Source organism: Cucumis melo, chromosome 4, assembly GCF_025177605.1.
Source record: "Cucumis melo cultivar AY chromosome 4, USDA_Cmelo_AY_1.0, whole genome shotgun sequence".
NCBI classification, from domain to species: Eukaryota; Viridiplantae; Streptophyta; class Magnoliopsida; order Cucurbitales; family Cucurbitaceae; genus Cucumis; species Cucumis melo.
This window is the reverse complement of record NC_066860.1, coordinates 26,138,860-26,152,814: the sequence shown is the minus strand read 5'-3', so window position 1 is coordinate 26,152,814 and position 13,955 is coordinate 26,138,860. Positions and strand designations below refer to the sequence as shown.

The 13,955-nt window shown below is 30.3% G+C and overlaps 1 protein-coding gene and 1 long non-coding RNA gene across 2 annotated transcripts; both read right to left on the bottom strand.

Annotated features, from left to right (window-relative positions):
• Positions 1-132: 132 nt before the first annotated feature.
• On the bottom strand, positions 133-3,130 carry LOC103501211 (uncharacterized protein C1450.15). The gene is made up of 8 exons (XM_051083768.1): positions 2,791-3,130; positions 2,635-2,700; positions 2,491-2,533; positions 2,116-2,170; positions 1,628-1,676; positions 1,195-1,262; positions 914-1,022; positions 133-486 (listed from the first exon to the last, which is right to left on the bottom strand). Exons 1-8 carry the CDS (start codon positions 2,965-2,967, stop codon positions 376-378), a joined length of 678 nt encoding a protein of 225 aa, XP_050939725.1. The 5' UTR covers positions 2,968-3,130; the 3' UTR covers positions 133-375.
• A 5,136-nt stretch (positions 3,131-8,266) lies between these two features.
• Positions 8,267-11,394, bottom strand: LOC103501215 (uncharacterized). The gene is made up of 2 exons (XR_540253.3): positions 11,106-11,394; positions 8,267-8,736 (listed from the first exon to the last, which is right to left on the bottom strand). It is a non-coding gene; the product is annotated as an uncharacterized LOC103501215 (long non-coding RNA).
• Positions 11,395-13,955: the final 2,561 nt, after the last annotated feature.

Below are 13,955 nucleotides of genomic sequence, written 5' to 3'. Positions count from 1 at the left end.
GCATCTAATGGATTTCATCCTTTTCTTTTCCCCCCTCCTTATCCATCTTTTGTGGGGTAGGAAATGAATGAAACCTATTCCATTTCCCTTTCGGTGGCCAAAAAGGGGCGACACAGGTCTTGAAGATCAATGTAAAAGGAAAAAATATCTACACATTTTAGCACACCATATTATATTGAGAGACAATTCACATGTAGAAGTCCCCATTGGAAGAGAAAAAGAGGGGGTTTTCGTGCAGCATTGTACATGGCTGCAAAGAAACAGCTCATGTGTGTTGGTAGATATCAGAAAGAAAATGAATGGTGAGAAGTTCTAGAAAGGAGCATCATTTGATTGAAATTTTCTAATCTACACCTAGAACAGAATACTGAGTAGTTAGTCTCTTTTAACATGCTGCAAACCCCTCTGGTGTGAGAGAACCAAGGATGCTGCCATTGCAATTGAGTAGCCGAGTATTGCCCCATAAGTCACGCAAATTGGCCATTCCTGCATATTAAAGTAACCCGTGTTTAATAGTTCACATAGATGCGATAAATCCAAGACCTTCAAGATTAGGAGCGCTAGAGTTTTATGTCTTGGGAACGGCAGACATAAATTGACACCAAATAATGGTATCTTATTTGAATTTGATATAAAACCATGGGAACATTTTATTGGAACAAGTTTGAGATGAGCAAACTGAACTCATTCTTTTTTCCTCTGGATGCCCAGAAATCACGAATAGAACCAAGAAAAACTAGGCACAATCATACAGCTTACTATCACTACATTCATAAGCGGACTTGACTTTCATCGTTTTTTATCTGAATGCTTAAAATCGTGCTATATTGTAAATTTCTAAGTCAAAACCAGAGACTGCTAATTCATATTATTGGATGTCATTGAGGTTTGACGTGCAATGCGGTATGAGTACCTGCCATGGCCTTTCCCAATCAAGTGGCATGGGCCATGCGCCAAACCACGCTCCAATAATGGCACCATGTGCTGGAATGCATATCATGTGATCAATAGTTCCAATTGGCCTGCAATTGTAAAGCGTTCACTACCTCCACATAAACATTCTATTATAAATTTGTATTTACCTTATTAAATGTTAACTAAATATCTTGTAAGTAAAAGAATACATCAAGGTCAAGTAGATATTTTAAATGAACAGACTGAGAAGGAAGAGAGATAATATGTTTGGAAGTATACTTTGTGTAAGCAAATAGGCGCTGCCAATCTATCCACGATGAACCAAAGACACATGCTGAAGGCACGATCTACAAGAACACCAACAAGAAACACAACCATTAGAGGACTAACACATCTATACCAATGTGAGAAGTTGAAGTCATGAAGAAATCTGCTTTCTAACGCACCATTACATCTACCCTGAAATTTTTATACAAAGAGAATGACTTTGAAAAGAAAACCGACAAGAATGACTAAATAAGAGAAAAGCTCCATTTTCATTAACCACAAAATATTTTTTACTAATTCCCGTGGTTAGAGGTCTCACTTTCCATCTTAAGAATCCAAGGCAATAGCCTATGACAAGAGTACATGTTTCTGAAAGATTGAAAAACTTAAGACAATATAATTAGATATATACCCATCAAAGGAAATGTCTTAATTGCTTGCTTACATTGAACAATGACATCACAAGTGACCAGTTAAGGGTCTTCAAGAAATATCTGTGCCAAGGAGAAGTACTCAGAGCATGTACACAAAGACACAACTTGTCCAATGTATTATTAATGACCATCATGATTCAACCTCGGGAAATTTTAGATCTGAGCAAAATCAATGTTTAAAATTATAAAAAATCAGCCACGATTAATGACACTACTGTCGATTAATCTTCTTCCCAAGTAAAATTCCAAATGAATTTTTCACAATTTTGATTGAAAGAAAAAGGAAAAGTAGCGTTCCCATAATATAGTTGGTGATAAAAAGGAAAAGTAGTGTTCCCATAAAATGGTTGGTGATAAAATAGCAGCTATAACAGAGAGCAGATCTTGATTTATTTGTAGGACAAATTCTGGATTAATTTTTCCATTCAAACCATAATATTCAAAACTTGTAATCCATGGGAGATGAAAAATATAGCTTTTGAGACACTAATTCACGTACTGAGCACCAATAGGAGCGCCTAGAACTATCGCTCCAAAGGCATTAATAATAGCACCTGCATAATAAATGGCAGATAGATCCAATTATTACAAGCTCAGTAAGAAAAACCAAACCACCATACATCAATATGAATAAACAAAAACAAAAAAGTCTATAGCCACAATTAGAATATTTCCTCCTGTCCAATAAGTCTCACGACACCTATTTGAAATGAGCTATACACATTGTGAGAAGTACTTAAGAAAATTAAATGTATATGATCTCGCATTCAGAATTTCAGTCCTCAAAATACTTAATTACATGAACAACATCAAACAGTAACTAAACGAATGAAAATCAAAAGCAGGGAAGTGGAATGAGTTTTCTCCAACTAACCAGTAGGGAGCCCAAGCAATCCTCGTGCCACAGCTTTCAAGTACTGCAAATTCACGAAGAACACAGTCCAAGCTTTCATAACCAATTATTAGGTTTCATTTTCTCATAAACGGATATATTATGTAAGAGAGTTAAGAATTATACCGAGCATTGGTGTCGGTCCGTACGATACCGGCTGTAAAGAAGAATCACAATGGGAGATTGAACGACCTGAAGAGGGAGAAAGAAGAAAGATAAAAAAAAATTGCAGGGAGTAGATTGGAAAAGAAGGATGAAAATGAAGGGAATTGAGAGAAGTACCAAAATGAAGAAGAGAGTACGAGAAGGATCGGAGATGAGATCGGTGGAGAAGATGTAATGAGCAATCCAGAAAGCTAGGGCTAGGCCTAGGGTGGAGATTAGGTGGAGAAAGAACGCCTCTGGAATAGATATGGGAGTAGAGGATTTAGAAGCCATCTCTTTCTTCTCCATCTCCATTACTGAAGTTTCTTGAAGCTCAAACGGGAAACGCCCAATGCAAAATCTCGATGAAGCAGACCGGAGAGAGGGAATTGGAGTGCTTGAAGGATTGTTCGTAAATACCAAAATTCATTTTTCTCTTGGGAAGTGATTTTATCTTTTAGTCTCTTTTTAGTTTTACCATTTCTTTTTAGTTAGTTTTCATTTCGTCTCTAGACTTGTTTAAATTCATTTTGGTAATATATTTTAAGGGGAAAAAAATGCTTTTTGAGTCTACTTACCTTGTCAAACAAAAATTCATCATCTAACACTAATGACATACATAGATGCAATCTATTATAATAACGGAAAATTGCTAAAAATAAGATAAAATTTTGGAACTCAACAACTTTTGGGATGGTTTTTGAAAATGAAAAGTTTTAGGACAAATAAGATACCAATATCCAAATTACCTTCAATAAAAAGAATGCTAAAATAGGTCATTTTCCTCCCACTTTCTCCATCCTCACGTTTTCCATTCTCAAAATCTCTCACGCTTAGGTAACTTTGACGAACGATGATGGTAGGCTTTGGATGGTGACAACAAGGCTTTAGACGACGACGATGATAGCGAGGTTTATAAAGATTTTCACATATCTTGTGGGTTTTTTTCTTTCTATTTTACTTTGAGAGACATTTTTCCATTCTATATGCATCTAGGGATTTGAGGACATAAAACAACAAGCAAAAAGTGAATGGGTTTTCTAAACTATAATGAATTTTCTAAACTGCTTTTTCTTTTGGAACCTTTGAACTACCTATGTTCATAATTTCCCCCTTGTTTTGTTTCAGTAGCGAGATGCAACAAACATTATTCTAAATCTAATATTCATATTCGTATTTCGTTTAGGTGTTAGTGGTGCGGTCATTACGCATGTTATATCGCATAAAATTTATTTATATGTTGATTAAATTACACAACATATCGAGATTTTTCTTCCTATTGTTCTTGCGTTTATTTTTTATTTTGTAGATATCTAATTGCACTTATTCTTTTTTGGAGATTAATGGGAACATTGATCTCTTACCTCCTAGTATCAAACATCTGCAATTTAGTCGGCTTAAAAAAATGACAAGTGTGAGATTCATGCCACATATAATGGTGAACTATGATAAATACAATTGGTTTTGCTTTATTAGCTGAAATTAACTTCAAGAATTATACCATGAAATCTTCAATCTAAAGTCTGGTAAATTGTAGTAAACAATGTCCATTTTTCTACGATAGGATTCTAACAACAGTGAGGTTTAAAGATTTTCCAGTCTACATCTACTTCAACTTTTTATGTAGCATGCATTAGGATTATTTAGTCTCACCCTAATGTAACTAGTACACGTTGTTCCTTTTCATGACTTGATTCTTTTTGTCTTTTTTGTCTCTTTTTTAGGATTTAGAGAAAATTATTGGTCATAAAATCTCAAGTTCACGCTAGGAAAAATATCAAGCTGATCATTCAAAAAAGTAAGTGATACAATGTCAATTTTGTTTTTGTACATATTTTTAAGTTGGTTTAAAAGTTAAATTGATACTTAGGAATTTTTTAGGTTGTTTTGAGATTTAAAATGTGACTTTTTAGGAATTTATCTATGTGGTTTTTTGAGTTGGTATGTAGCACTTTTTAAGAGGTTGGGATTGAAATGGTTACTTAACGTATTAAAAAATTTAGGTTTAAGGTTTCAATATTGTTATACAATTACATGTCCAAGTTCTAATGTACGTCAAGATATATGTCAGACTACTAAATAACAAGTTCTTAAACTCACATGATGTAAACATATAAGCTTCCACTAATGGTTTCTTCAATCAACTTCATTCATATTACATGCTTATCAACATATTTTTAAGAAAAACCATAGAATAAAAGGTTGACATGCTTGATTGATTTAACTTATAATAAGTAATATCCAAGAAACATTTTGATCTAGAAGTAGTTGGTTGTGACCACAAACCAGAAAGCAGCACCCAAACGGGAAAGCTTCAGATCCATACACTTTAGACACTTTATGGAAATGCATGCTCCGTTGTTCACCGTTGCCTCACCTACGTGCACAGGAAGAGAGATTTTTACTAGTTGCAAAGAAAAAGCCACGAGGAGAGATTTACATTGTTCAATGCCACAAGAAAGCATACTCCAATATCCCAACGAAAAGAATACGGAAAGGCAACCTACACAAGAGTAGAGTAGAAGAAATGCAACGTACCCTATGGCCTCACCGGAGCAAAGGAGAAGATGGCACCAGAGTAGAAGAGAAGAAATGAAGCGAGAAAGTTCAATTTTTCTTTCACTGTGCGAAGAGAACGAACGTGAAAATGAGTTTTTTTTTTTTTTTTTTTTTATTTACGTTGAAGAGAAGGGAAGGGGAAATTAATTAGGGGCAATTTGGATATTTCACTACCATATTTGTTTTAAAACTCTTCATTTTCAAAAACCATCCCAAAAGTCTTTGAGCCCAAAATTTTATCCTATTTTTGATAATTTTCCAATTAAAATTTAGTTATACTTTTAAATAAATGAGTCAATTTGTCATATTTGAAAACATATGTTATTGTGTATTGTCATTTCGGTAAAAGAAAGGGATGGATTGTCCATATTTCAAAACTTACACTCCTGAATTTTGAATTTTTCACTCATGCTTTCTTTCAGGTGTGAAGTGTTAATTTTTCTATTTTTTTATTAATTTTGAAATAACCTTACAATTTCAATAAAATAAATAATTTTTCAAATTAAACATAGTTAAGTTGAAACCATTAGAGTCTATGGAGTTCCTAAGTGATGATTAAATTTGAAAAATCTAAAGTCGTCGGCCTCCTACTGAAATTGAAGGAAGAAATGATAATGTCTTATTAAATCTTTTGTTTCGAGTCCTTTATCAAACTAATTAACAAATCTTGATAATTTTTATTTGAATCCACAGTTGTCTAATTCTAATGCTACATTCAAATTCAATTATCAGTTGATTTGAGCCGGGCAATCATACAAAAAAAAAAGTTCACATTTATGACTTAATATTATGAACGAGTGATTTTGCTTTTACACACTGTAATTGGAAGTAGGAAATTCAAACCACAAACCTCATACTACTGACACACTTGTTCATACATGTCAATTGAACTACCCGCGATTTGAGAATATAATAAGATATATGAATCACTTCACAAATTTTTTTCATTTTTTAATATCTTGTACGTGAATTTAAGTATATATGCATTGAATAGCTTAACTATCGAGTAGGAGAGTATTTTCTAAAACTTCTCATGTCACGTAGGAAAAGGAAACATCCTATTCATCAAAATGTATATTTTATGTTTAAAATATTTGGTAAAAACCTCAAAACTCTACTAATTAGATTATTAAAGTGAGTTTAGTTCAACACTAATTAACTCGATCTTTTTTATTCTTCACGAAAATTCACATATGTGTGGTTCTAACCAAAAAAAATAATCACACTTACCCTTTTTGGTTCACACACTAATCTCCATACTTAATTACAATGTTTTTTTTTTTATTATTATTAATATCTATTATATCCTCCATAAGATTCAAATTTAAATTTAAGGATGTAGTTTGGACCTTTAGGAGCTTAAGTCTCCCTCTTTTTTGGTGCTCACTTCCCTTACCCATTTTTTCCATTTGCTAGAACAAGTAACACACTCTAGCTGCAAATATGTTTTAATCATGCCATGGCCCAATATAAGGTGTGATGTATAGTTTGTGTTTGTTATTAGTATCATTTACATGTGCATGTAAGACCTTTTAAGTAGATAGAAGAATCTAGAGTGCTGGTTCAGGTAAAAATGTGGCTACAAATTTAGTTAGAAAGGAATTATCCTGAGTCATTCTAATAAAAGTAGCTTATTTTGTCTAACTATAAAATCTAACCGATAGAGTCAACCATAAGGGCCAAACTGATGAATCAAAAGATCCATAGATGCCATGGAGTGGTGGAAAAATTATTCCCAAATGTTTATTTATTAGGGCAATTAATTCTATGTGCATCCACCAATTTCATCAGGATTTACATTCAGTCGTCGCAAGTTTTAGAGCGAAAATGCTTCATTGTTACTAACTTTGTAACGTTTTCGGATTAGTCACTAAAAGTCATATTTCTTGTAGTAAATGAGGTTATTTGTAAAACATGTACATTGATGTGGTGTTTGTCACATCCACTTCAATACTTAAGTAAGAGAGTGAAAGAGCGTGAAAACCTAGATGGTTTGAAAGTATTATTCGAATCACCTCATTTGAAGCTAGCTATGATATATATAGATATGAATGACCTAACTTGTTATGAAAATCAGATTTCATAACTGCTTTAAGATAATCATATCTAACCTATCGAGTCAAAGGGGTTGCTTAATTTCATGTTTGGTTGAGGCCATGGTCAAAACCAAACATCTTTTTGCAATCCCATTGTGTTCTTAGCGTGTGGTGCTTTGAGTTAGCTATTTTGCTAGGAGTTATTGATGTTCGACTTCGACCTTGGCCTTGGTCAAGGTGGAGACTGATTAGGTTCATTTGAACTTTGATTTGAACTAATTCTCTTCCATCGAGTCTATGGTGTTATTTTTTGTCCAAACCTTATTATTTTCTTGACCTTTTATTCTTAATTTATTTGAAGAATTTCCCATGCCCAATATCCAACATTGCCCCCATCACCCCATGGGCAGAAGATGGAAGCAAATTTGAGGATAGTTTTCCTTGGTAGAGTTTAATTTATATACTCACAACATAATTTGAATTTGAGTGTTCAACTTATGCATATTATAAACTAAATAGGTAGCATTGAGAGTGAATTTAGGTTAAGACTAAGGCTAAGGCAACATAGGCCCTTATATTGACCACTTTCAACCTAAATTAGTGAGATTACTTTTTTGCATATGACTTTTTTCATTGAATCAACAAATATACGCCTAGGTATGTAGAAGATATGTGAGTATGTCTTACCTAGATTTGCGTTAACAATTACTTTTAGGTCAAACCACTCATTTTCCTTCAATCTTATATATATATCGTAAAAAAAACGATACATCTTAAAGTCGTTAAAGCTTCTTGATTCTATTATTCTATCCAAATTTATATCTTCTCTAAAGTTTCAATATTTCACTATCTTAACAACAAAAAGGCCCATTAAAGATATGATCATGATTTTTTAGATTATAAATATCGAGTACTCCAATAGAAAGAAAAAAAAAATTGGGATGGGATTGCTCCCAAAGACATTGTAAATGGTACAATTCATGCACACACCTTTTAACAAAAGTGAAAGAAGAGGATTGTTTTTCACGCGACTCCCAAACATTAATTTGAGCTTTTTTTTTTTTTTTTTTTAATTTTTATCTTGGAAACCTTTTAGAAGCAATTATTATTATTTCTATTTACAACAATTCACTCTCTCGACACAATTTGACCTAAAAGTGCCAAATTAAAGATACAACAACATCGAGATCATTTTTACATTTATTTGTTTGATGCATTTTATGAAAGGGGAGAGTAGTACTTGAACTTTGTCTTCCCTATGAAATAGGGCCAAAAGTTGGAAAATTTGTCATTTTAGGTATATTAGTGGATGAGTTAGAGTTAGGGTTAGACCACACCAAAGCCTTCCAAAATGGCTTGTGTTTGCGCCTCATTTGTGGATCATGATTTATTAATTCAGCTTCTGATCTCCTTAGTATTTCCCACATAACCTTTACATCTTGATACCCACAAGTTTCTACATCATCATGAAGCTTCAGCAATCCTTCATCTGTTGAACCAAAGTTTCATAAGAATTATATTAGAAGAATATATGAAATATTAATTCAAGCATGCATATATACAATAATTAGTAATATAAATTGTTTTTCTTTAGGGTAACATTGCAAGTTTTTCGTTCAAGTCCTTAGTCCAATTCTTTTGTTTTCTACCTTAATTCTTTTCCAATCGAAATGCATCGGATTCATGAACCTAGCTATGTGTCTATATAGACCATGTTGAGGGAGTAACAAAAAATATGCAAAAGCTCTATTTATCTATGTTATTTTATGAGTCTATCTTCCTTTCTATGTATGACATCATCACTTCTTCTCGCAACATCCATTAGTCTATAACTTAATGCGAAAGTCCTATTTTAAGAATCTTATCCAAGTGTTATCTAATTCAAACAAAACAAACATAGATGGAAATTTAATTAAAAATTAAAATTTAATTTATATCAAACTCTAAAATATAAATTCAGAAATATTTATATGTTATCTAATAATAATAAATAAACAAACACCTAAATTTGATGGCCAACAAGGGGAAGTGGTCCAAAAGGGTCAGCCATATGAACCTGATTCCATGATGGAAGCATCTAATCTCCTGATTTGGAAACACAAAAAGAAATCAAAGAGGGTGATTTTTTGACGTTAAATCTCTCTTTTCTATGCCATTGACAATGCTTTGTGACTTGGAGGCATAAAATTTTTTGCTTTGTGTGAAAGAGATGTTTATCCAATCCACCTCTAATAAACTTACTTCCATTCATTAATCTAAATTCTCACCATGTGCAAATTTTTAGGTCAATTTTTTTTTTTAAAATTAACTAATATTAAGAATCTTTATTTAGGATAAAAAATCAAATTCGTAAAATTTAGTTCTACATAATTCTACCTACGTTTGGTCGACGATACAAGCATAGAGTTGAGCTAATAATTATTATTGGATATTTCTAAAAAGTGGAAAATGTGAGTCGACATAAATGATGAGTTAATAAACCTTATTTAATTGGTAGGATTTTTTTATCCATCTAATCTAATTCTTTCAATTTTTTATATTTTTTTGCTTTGAGAAAATATTGAAAATTTTCATTTAAATGGCATTTCATCCGCATGATTATAGAAAATTGGTTCAAGAAATTAAAATAATGAAAATAATAACTAACAATATATAGAAATAAGAAAAATAAAAGAATTTATAAATCTCTTTATAGGAATTTCTTAGTAGCTACTTTTTTTCCCTTCTAAAGTGAAAGTTGGTTTAGTGGATCTTTTCCCACGCTTGAATTTTATTATTATTATTTATGAATATAATTATTTCTTTAGAATGTCCTTAAACTCAATTAAATTATGATTAGAGCTTAATCTTCTACCGACTTAAAGGAATTTCAACTATAAACCCATTAAATCGCTGACGTGTCTTGTACCTTTTTAGATAATTTATTCTTTTTATAAAAAAATATATAAATTTAAAGAAGAAATTAAACTAATGGTTATTTCTTACAATATTAAAAAACACATATATATATTAACTTCTTTTTGTTGAAATTGAATTGCTTTATGATTTCATTCAAAAATGTCCGTTTTTAATTGTTGTATCTAGAATTTAATTATATATCGCCCTAGATTTATAATTTCCATAGAAGTTGGAATAAAATAACAAAATTTAATGAGATTAATGACGTAATATTTCATATGAGGTTTTTTTCTTTTGTATAAAATATCAACGAGAGAAAGCAATGAAAGTTTTTAACTTTTTTTTTTTAAGCAGTTCGTTTTCTTATACCTTCTAAGCATATTTAATTCTTTTTTTAATAAAATGGTGAAAAAAATACCAACCTCAAATTAAAAAAAAAAAAAAAAAAAAAACTGCAAAATGAGTGTAGACCATACCCTAATTCTAATTCTAATTCTAATTCTAATTCTAGAGTATATGAACTTTTTAAAGTGTTTTTCATTATTACTTTAACAGTAACATAGAGTCGACCAATGAGAATCAAACGCTGGACTTCAATGCTCAACCATTAAAATTTTAATTTGTTTTTTTATTTTTACAATACGTAGGGTTGAGAATTATTAAATCTCTAATTTCGAAATTGATTTAATTAGGCTCATTTTGTATCTAATATCCTTACGCCTAGAGTAGTAGAGCGTATTCACATTTGAAAATTAGATCCTACACTCTACACTTCTGACTTTATATCTAATACTTTTTTATTTTTCATTTCTCAATGAATATCAAATAAGTCAAAATCCTATTTAATAAAAAATAAAATTCAACAACTTATTTGACACTACCTTTAAAGTTCTTAAATCTAACAAACAAATTAAAATTAAAAAGAAAAACAAACATAGTGTACGGACGAAAAAAACTGACCATTTCTTCGAGCTTTTAGACGGCCATAAACGGCGAGCCAAACCCGCCGTACCGGAAAAATCATCTGATGCCAAAAACCCATAATACAACCTTTAAATTTCAATCTTTCGCCGCCGCCACCTCCACCGCCGAGTCCAACACCTAACTCAGCCAGACTCACCGGCCGACCACCGCCCACAAAAAAAAAAGAAAAAAAAAAAAAAAAAAAAAGAAATTGAAGATTAATTTGTGAGTATTAGACACACAAAAACCACGAGATGATTTTTTTAGAGAGAGAGAAGAAAGGAATGGAAATGTTAACAATTATTAGAGGTTGTTATATAGTATGAAAGATGTCCACCGACACGTGACCAAAAAATAAAATTTTAGTTTAATTTTTGTTCAAAGTTTTTAATTAAATCTAATTAATCTATTATTTTTGTATTTCTTAATATATGTGTACTAATTGAAGGGGAATAAAATTTTATTTTTAATACAGTACTTTTCTTTTTATGATCAAGACTTCCATTATTGATTTCTCAGCTTATTATAATAATTTCTGTTTAGAATACTAATCTACATAAGTCAAGTTAGACCTAAGTTTTATATTCCACATCCACTTTCATTTGTTTTAGTTAGTTGTGTATATATCCGAAAGGTATTTAACACATACATTAATTAAAACTATTAGGAAAACAAAAGGGTTAAGCACTGCTCAATAGAAAAAACATCTATATATATTGTTAGAAGAATGCAAAATAAGCAAACTTATTTATAAATATATCAAATTTTTTTTTTTTATCAATGATAGATTTGATAGCTAGACCCAAATATTAAAAAATGATCATACACAACTAAATAAAAAAAAAATGTTAAAATCACTTTTGTATCATTTACTAGTGTAAAATTCATATTAACTTTTTCTTTTTTAATATTCAAATCATGTTTTGGTTTAAAAAATCACCTTTTGAAACGATTTGGATGGTGAAAGTGATTTTAAATTTCAAAATCATTTTCCAATATGATTTTAGATGAAATATTTGAATAGTTATTCGGCTTTAATCAAACAAGCTTGTTTTAATCTCATTAAATTGAACTTTATTCCCAAATAAAAAGAAAAATTAATACTTCTTCAAAACTAAAATTATAAATTTTCAAGGACTGAGATTTTGAAAAGATTCTTAAAAAATCAAACCACAAATCAAACATGTAAAAAAAAACATAAAATATATACCATTTAAGATCCAATCAAATATGTTTCAATTGAGTGTTCTACAATTTACGAGTTCGATAATACTTTGATTTGATTATACTATTAATGTTAAAAATAGAAAACATTGGGAAACTGAGCATCAATACCCAATTTGAAGTTAGTAGAAAAAGAAAAGGTTTGGATTAATTAATCTCTTGGACGTTCATCGAAAATTTGAAAAGTTTTTCCAACTTTGTTTAAATTCCTTTATATTAAAGAAATTAAAAGCATAAACGGTTACCATGAGCATAAGCCATAAAAGTAGGTTTTACTTTACATTAAATGTTAAGCAAAACTTAATTCACTTTATACTCCATCAAGTGCCCAATTCAAATAATTTCTTAATTAAACAAAATTATTGGGAAAATAAAAAGTTTATTTTTGACTAATTAATGCTTCGTATTATTCGGATTAAAAGAATATTTTTTTAGAGTTGTTTTTTTAAAATATTATTTTGCTTTTTTAATACAAGAATAAATATTAAAAAATTATATAAAGAAAATTTGTCAAATATAAACTTATACATATATATACATATGAAAAAAAGTTTATGAATCTTAGGTGGGTTTTCAATTCAAACCTTTACTTGCCTATAATAAATCTCAGGCACATGCACGTGATATTTTCATTTTATTCATATTTTTAACTGTGAATTATTACTCGGATTACACTAAATAATTAAAATTATTTTGTATCAATTCTATAATAAACTTCTTTTCTAACTACACAATTTTTTTTACAATTAAAATAGCCACAAATTTTATTAAATTATAAACAATATTAAAAGAAATTAATGTAAACTAATTTTAAAATATATTTTAACATCAATAGGGTTTGATTTCAATTTTTATTAGATTTTGGATCAAATCACATAAACAACATTCTCACAGAATGTAAACAATAAAGTCGAAGATAGCATGATTCGAACCAAATAGAGACTAAAATAGTCTAGAGGAAAAGGATGGCTTGTGCCTTGACCCAAGCTAGCGTGCTTAATCTCTCAGTCTCATCAAATATTGAACAAGATATGTCTCACCATATCACAATTCAAGTGATTGTTTGTAGGCCCAAAATATAGTTAAAGTGGGGTGCTCGATAAGGCCGACTTTAGCGAAATGGCAAATAGAGTGCACCCTTCGCACACTCAAATCCAATAAGTCAAGGGATAAACCTAAACCAACTCGAAAATTCTAATGGAAGAGTTTTTTGGTTAACTACAACTATAAATACACCATTAAGACTCATTTAGAGGTAGTTTGAACCTTATGATCTCTACTTTATTATTTAGTTTTCTAATTAAGTTAGGTATAATCAAATTCACGATCATCTCTTCTTTAATTTGTACAAATTAGAAATTTAACGTTGTTAAATAAATGACAATACATATTCCACTTTGTCAAAATATATACTTATATTAAAAAAAAAGGATTGCTAAAGAGGATGAGTATATCTCTTATTTATTATTTTATTAAATATAAGAGTAAACATACCCTATAACTTATATATATATATATATATTAAGTAATACATATTAGAATTATGAATTTGAAAAGTTAAAAAGATATTTTTTGCAACCATAAAATATTTGGAATTGATAAACAAATTATTGTTGTTTCGAC

What these genes read in the sequence shown, in the direction of transcription:
- LOC103501211 (XM_051083768.1), bottom strand. Translation starts at nt 2,967, where the DNA reads ATGGAGATGGAGAAGAAAGAGATGGCTTCTAAATCCTCTACTCCCATA. An exon ending in ATTGCTTGGGCTCCCTACTG is followed by an intron (nt 2,171 to 2,490) that starts GTTAGTTGGAGA and finishes TTTATTATGCAG; the next exon opens with GTGCTATTATTAATGCCTTT. An exon ending in CGCCTATTTGCTTACACAAA is followed by an intron (nt 1,023 to 1,194) that starts GTATACTTCCAA and finishes TTACAATTGCAG; the next exon opens with GCCAATTGGAACTATTGATC.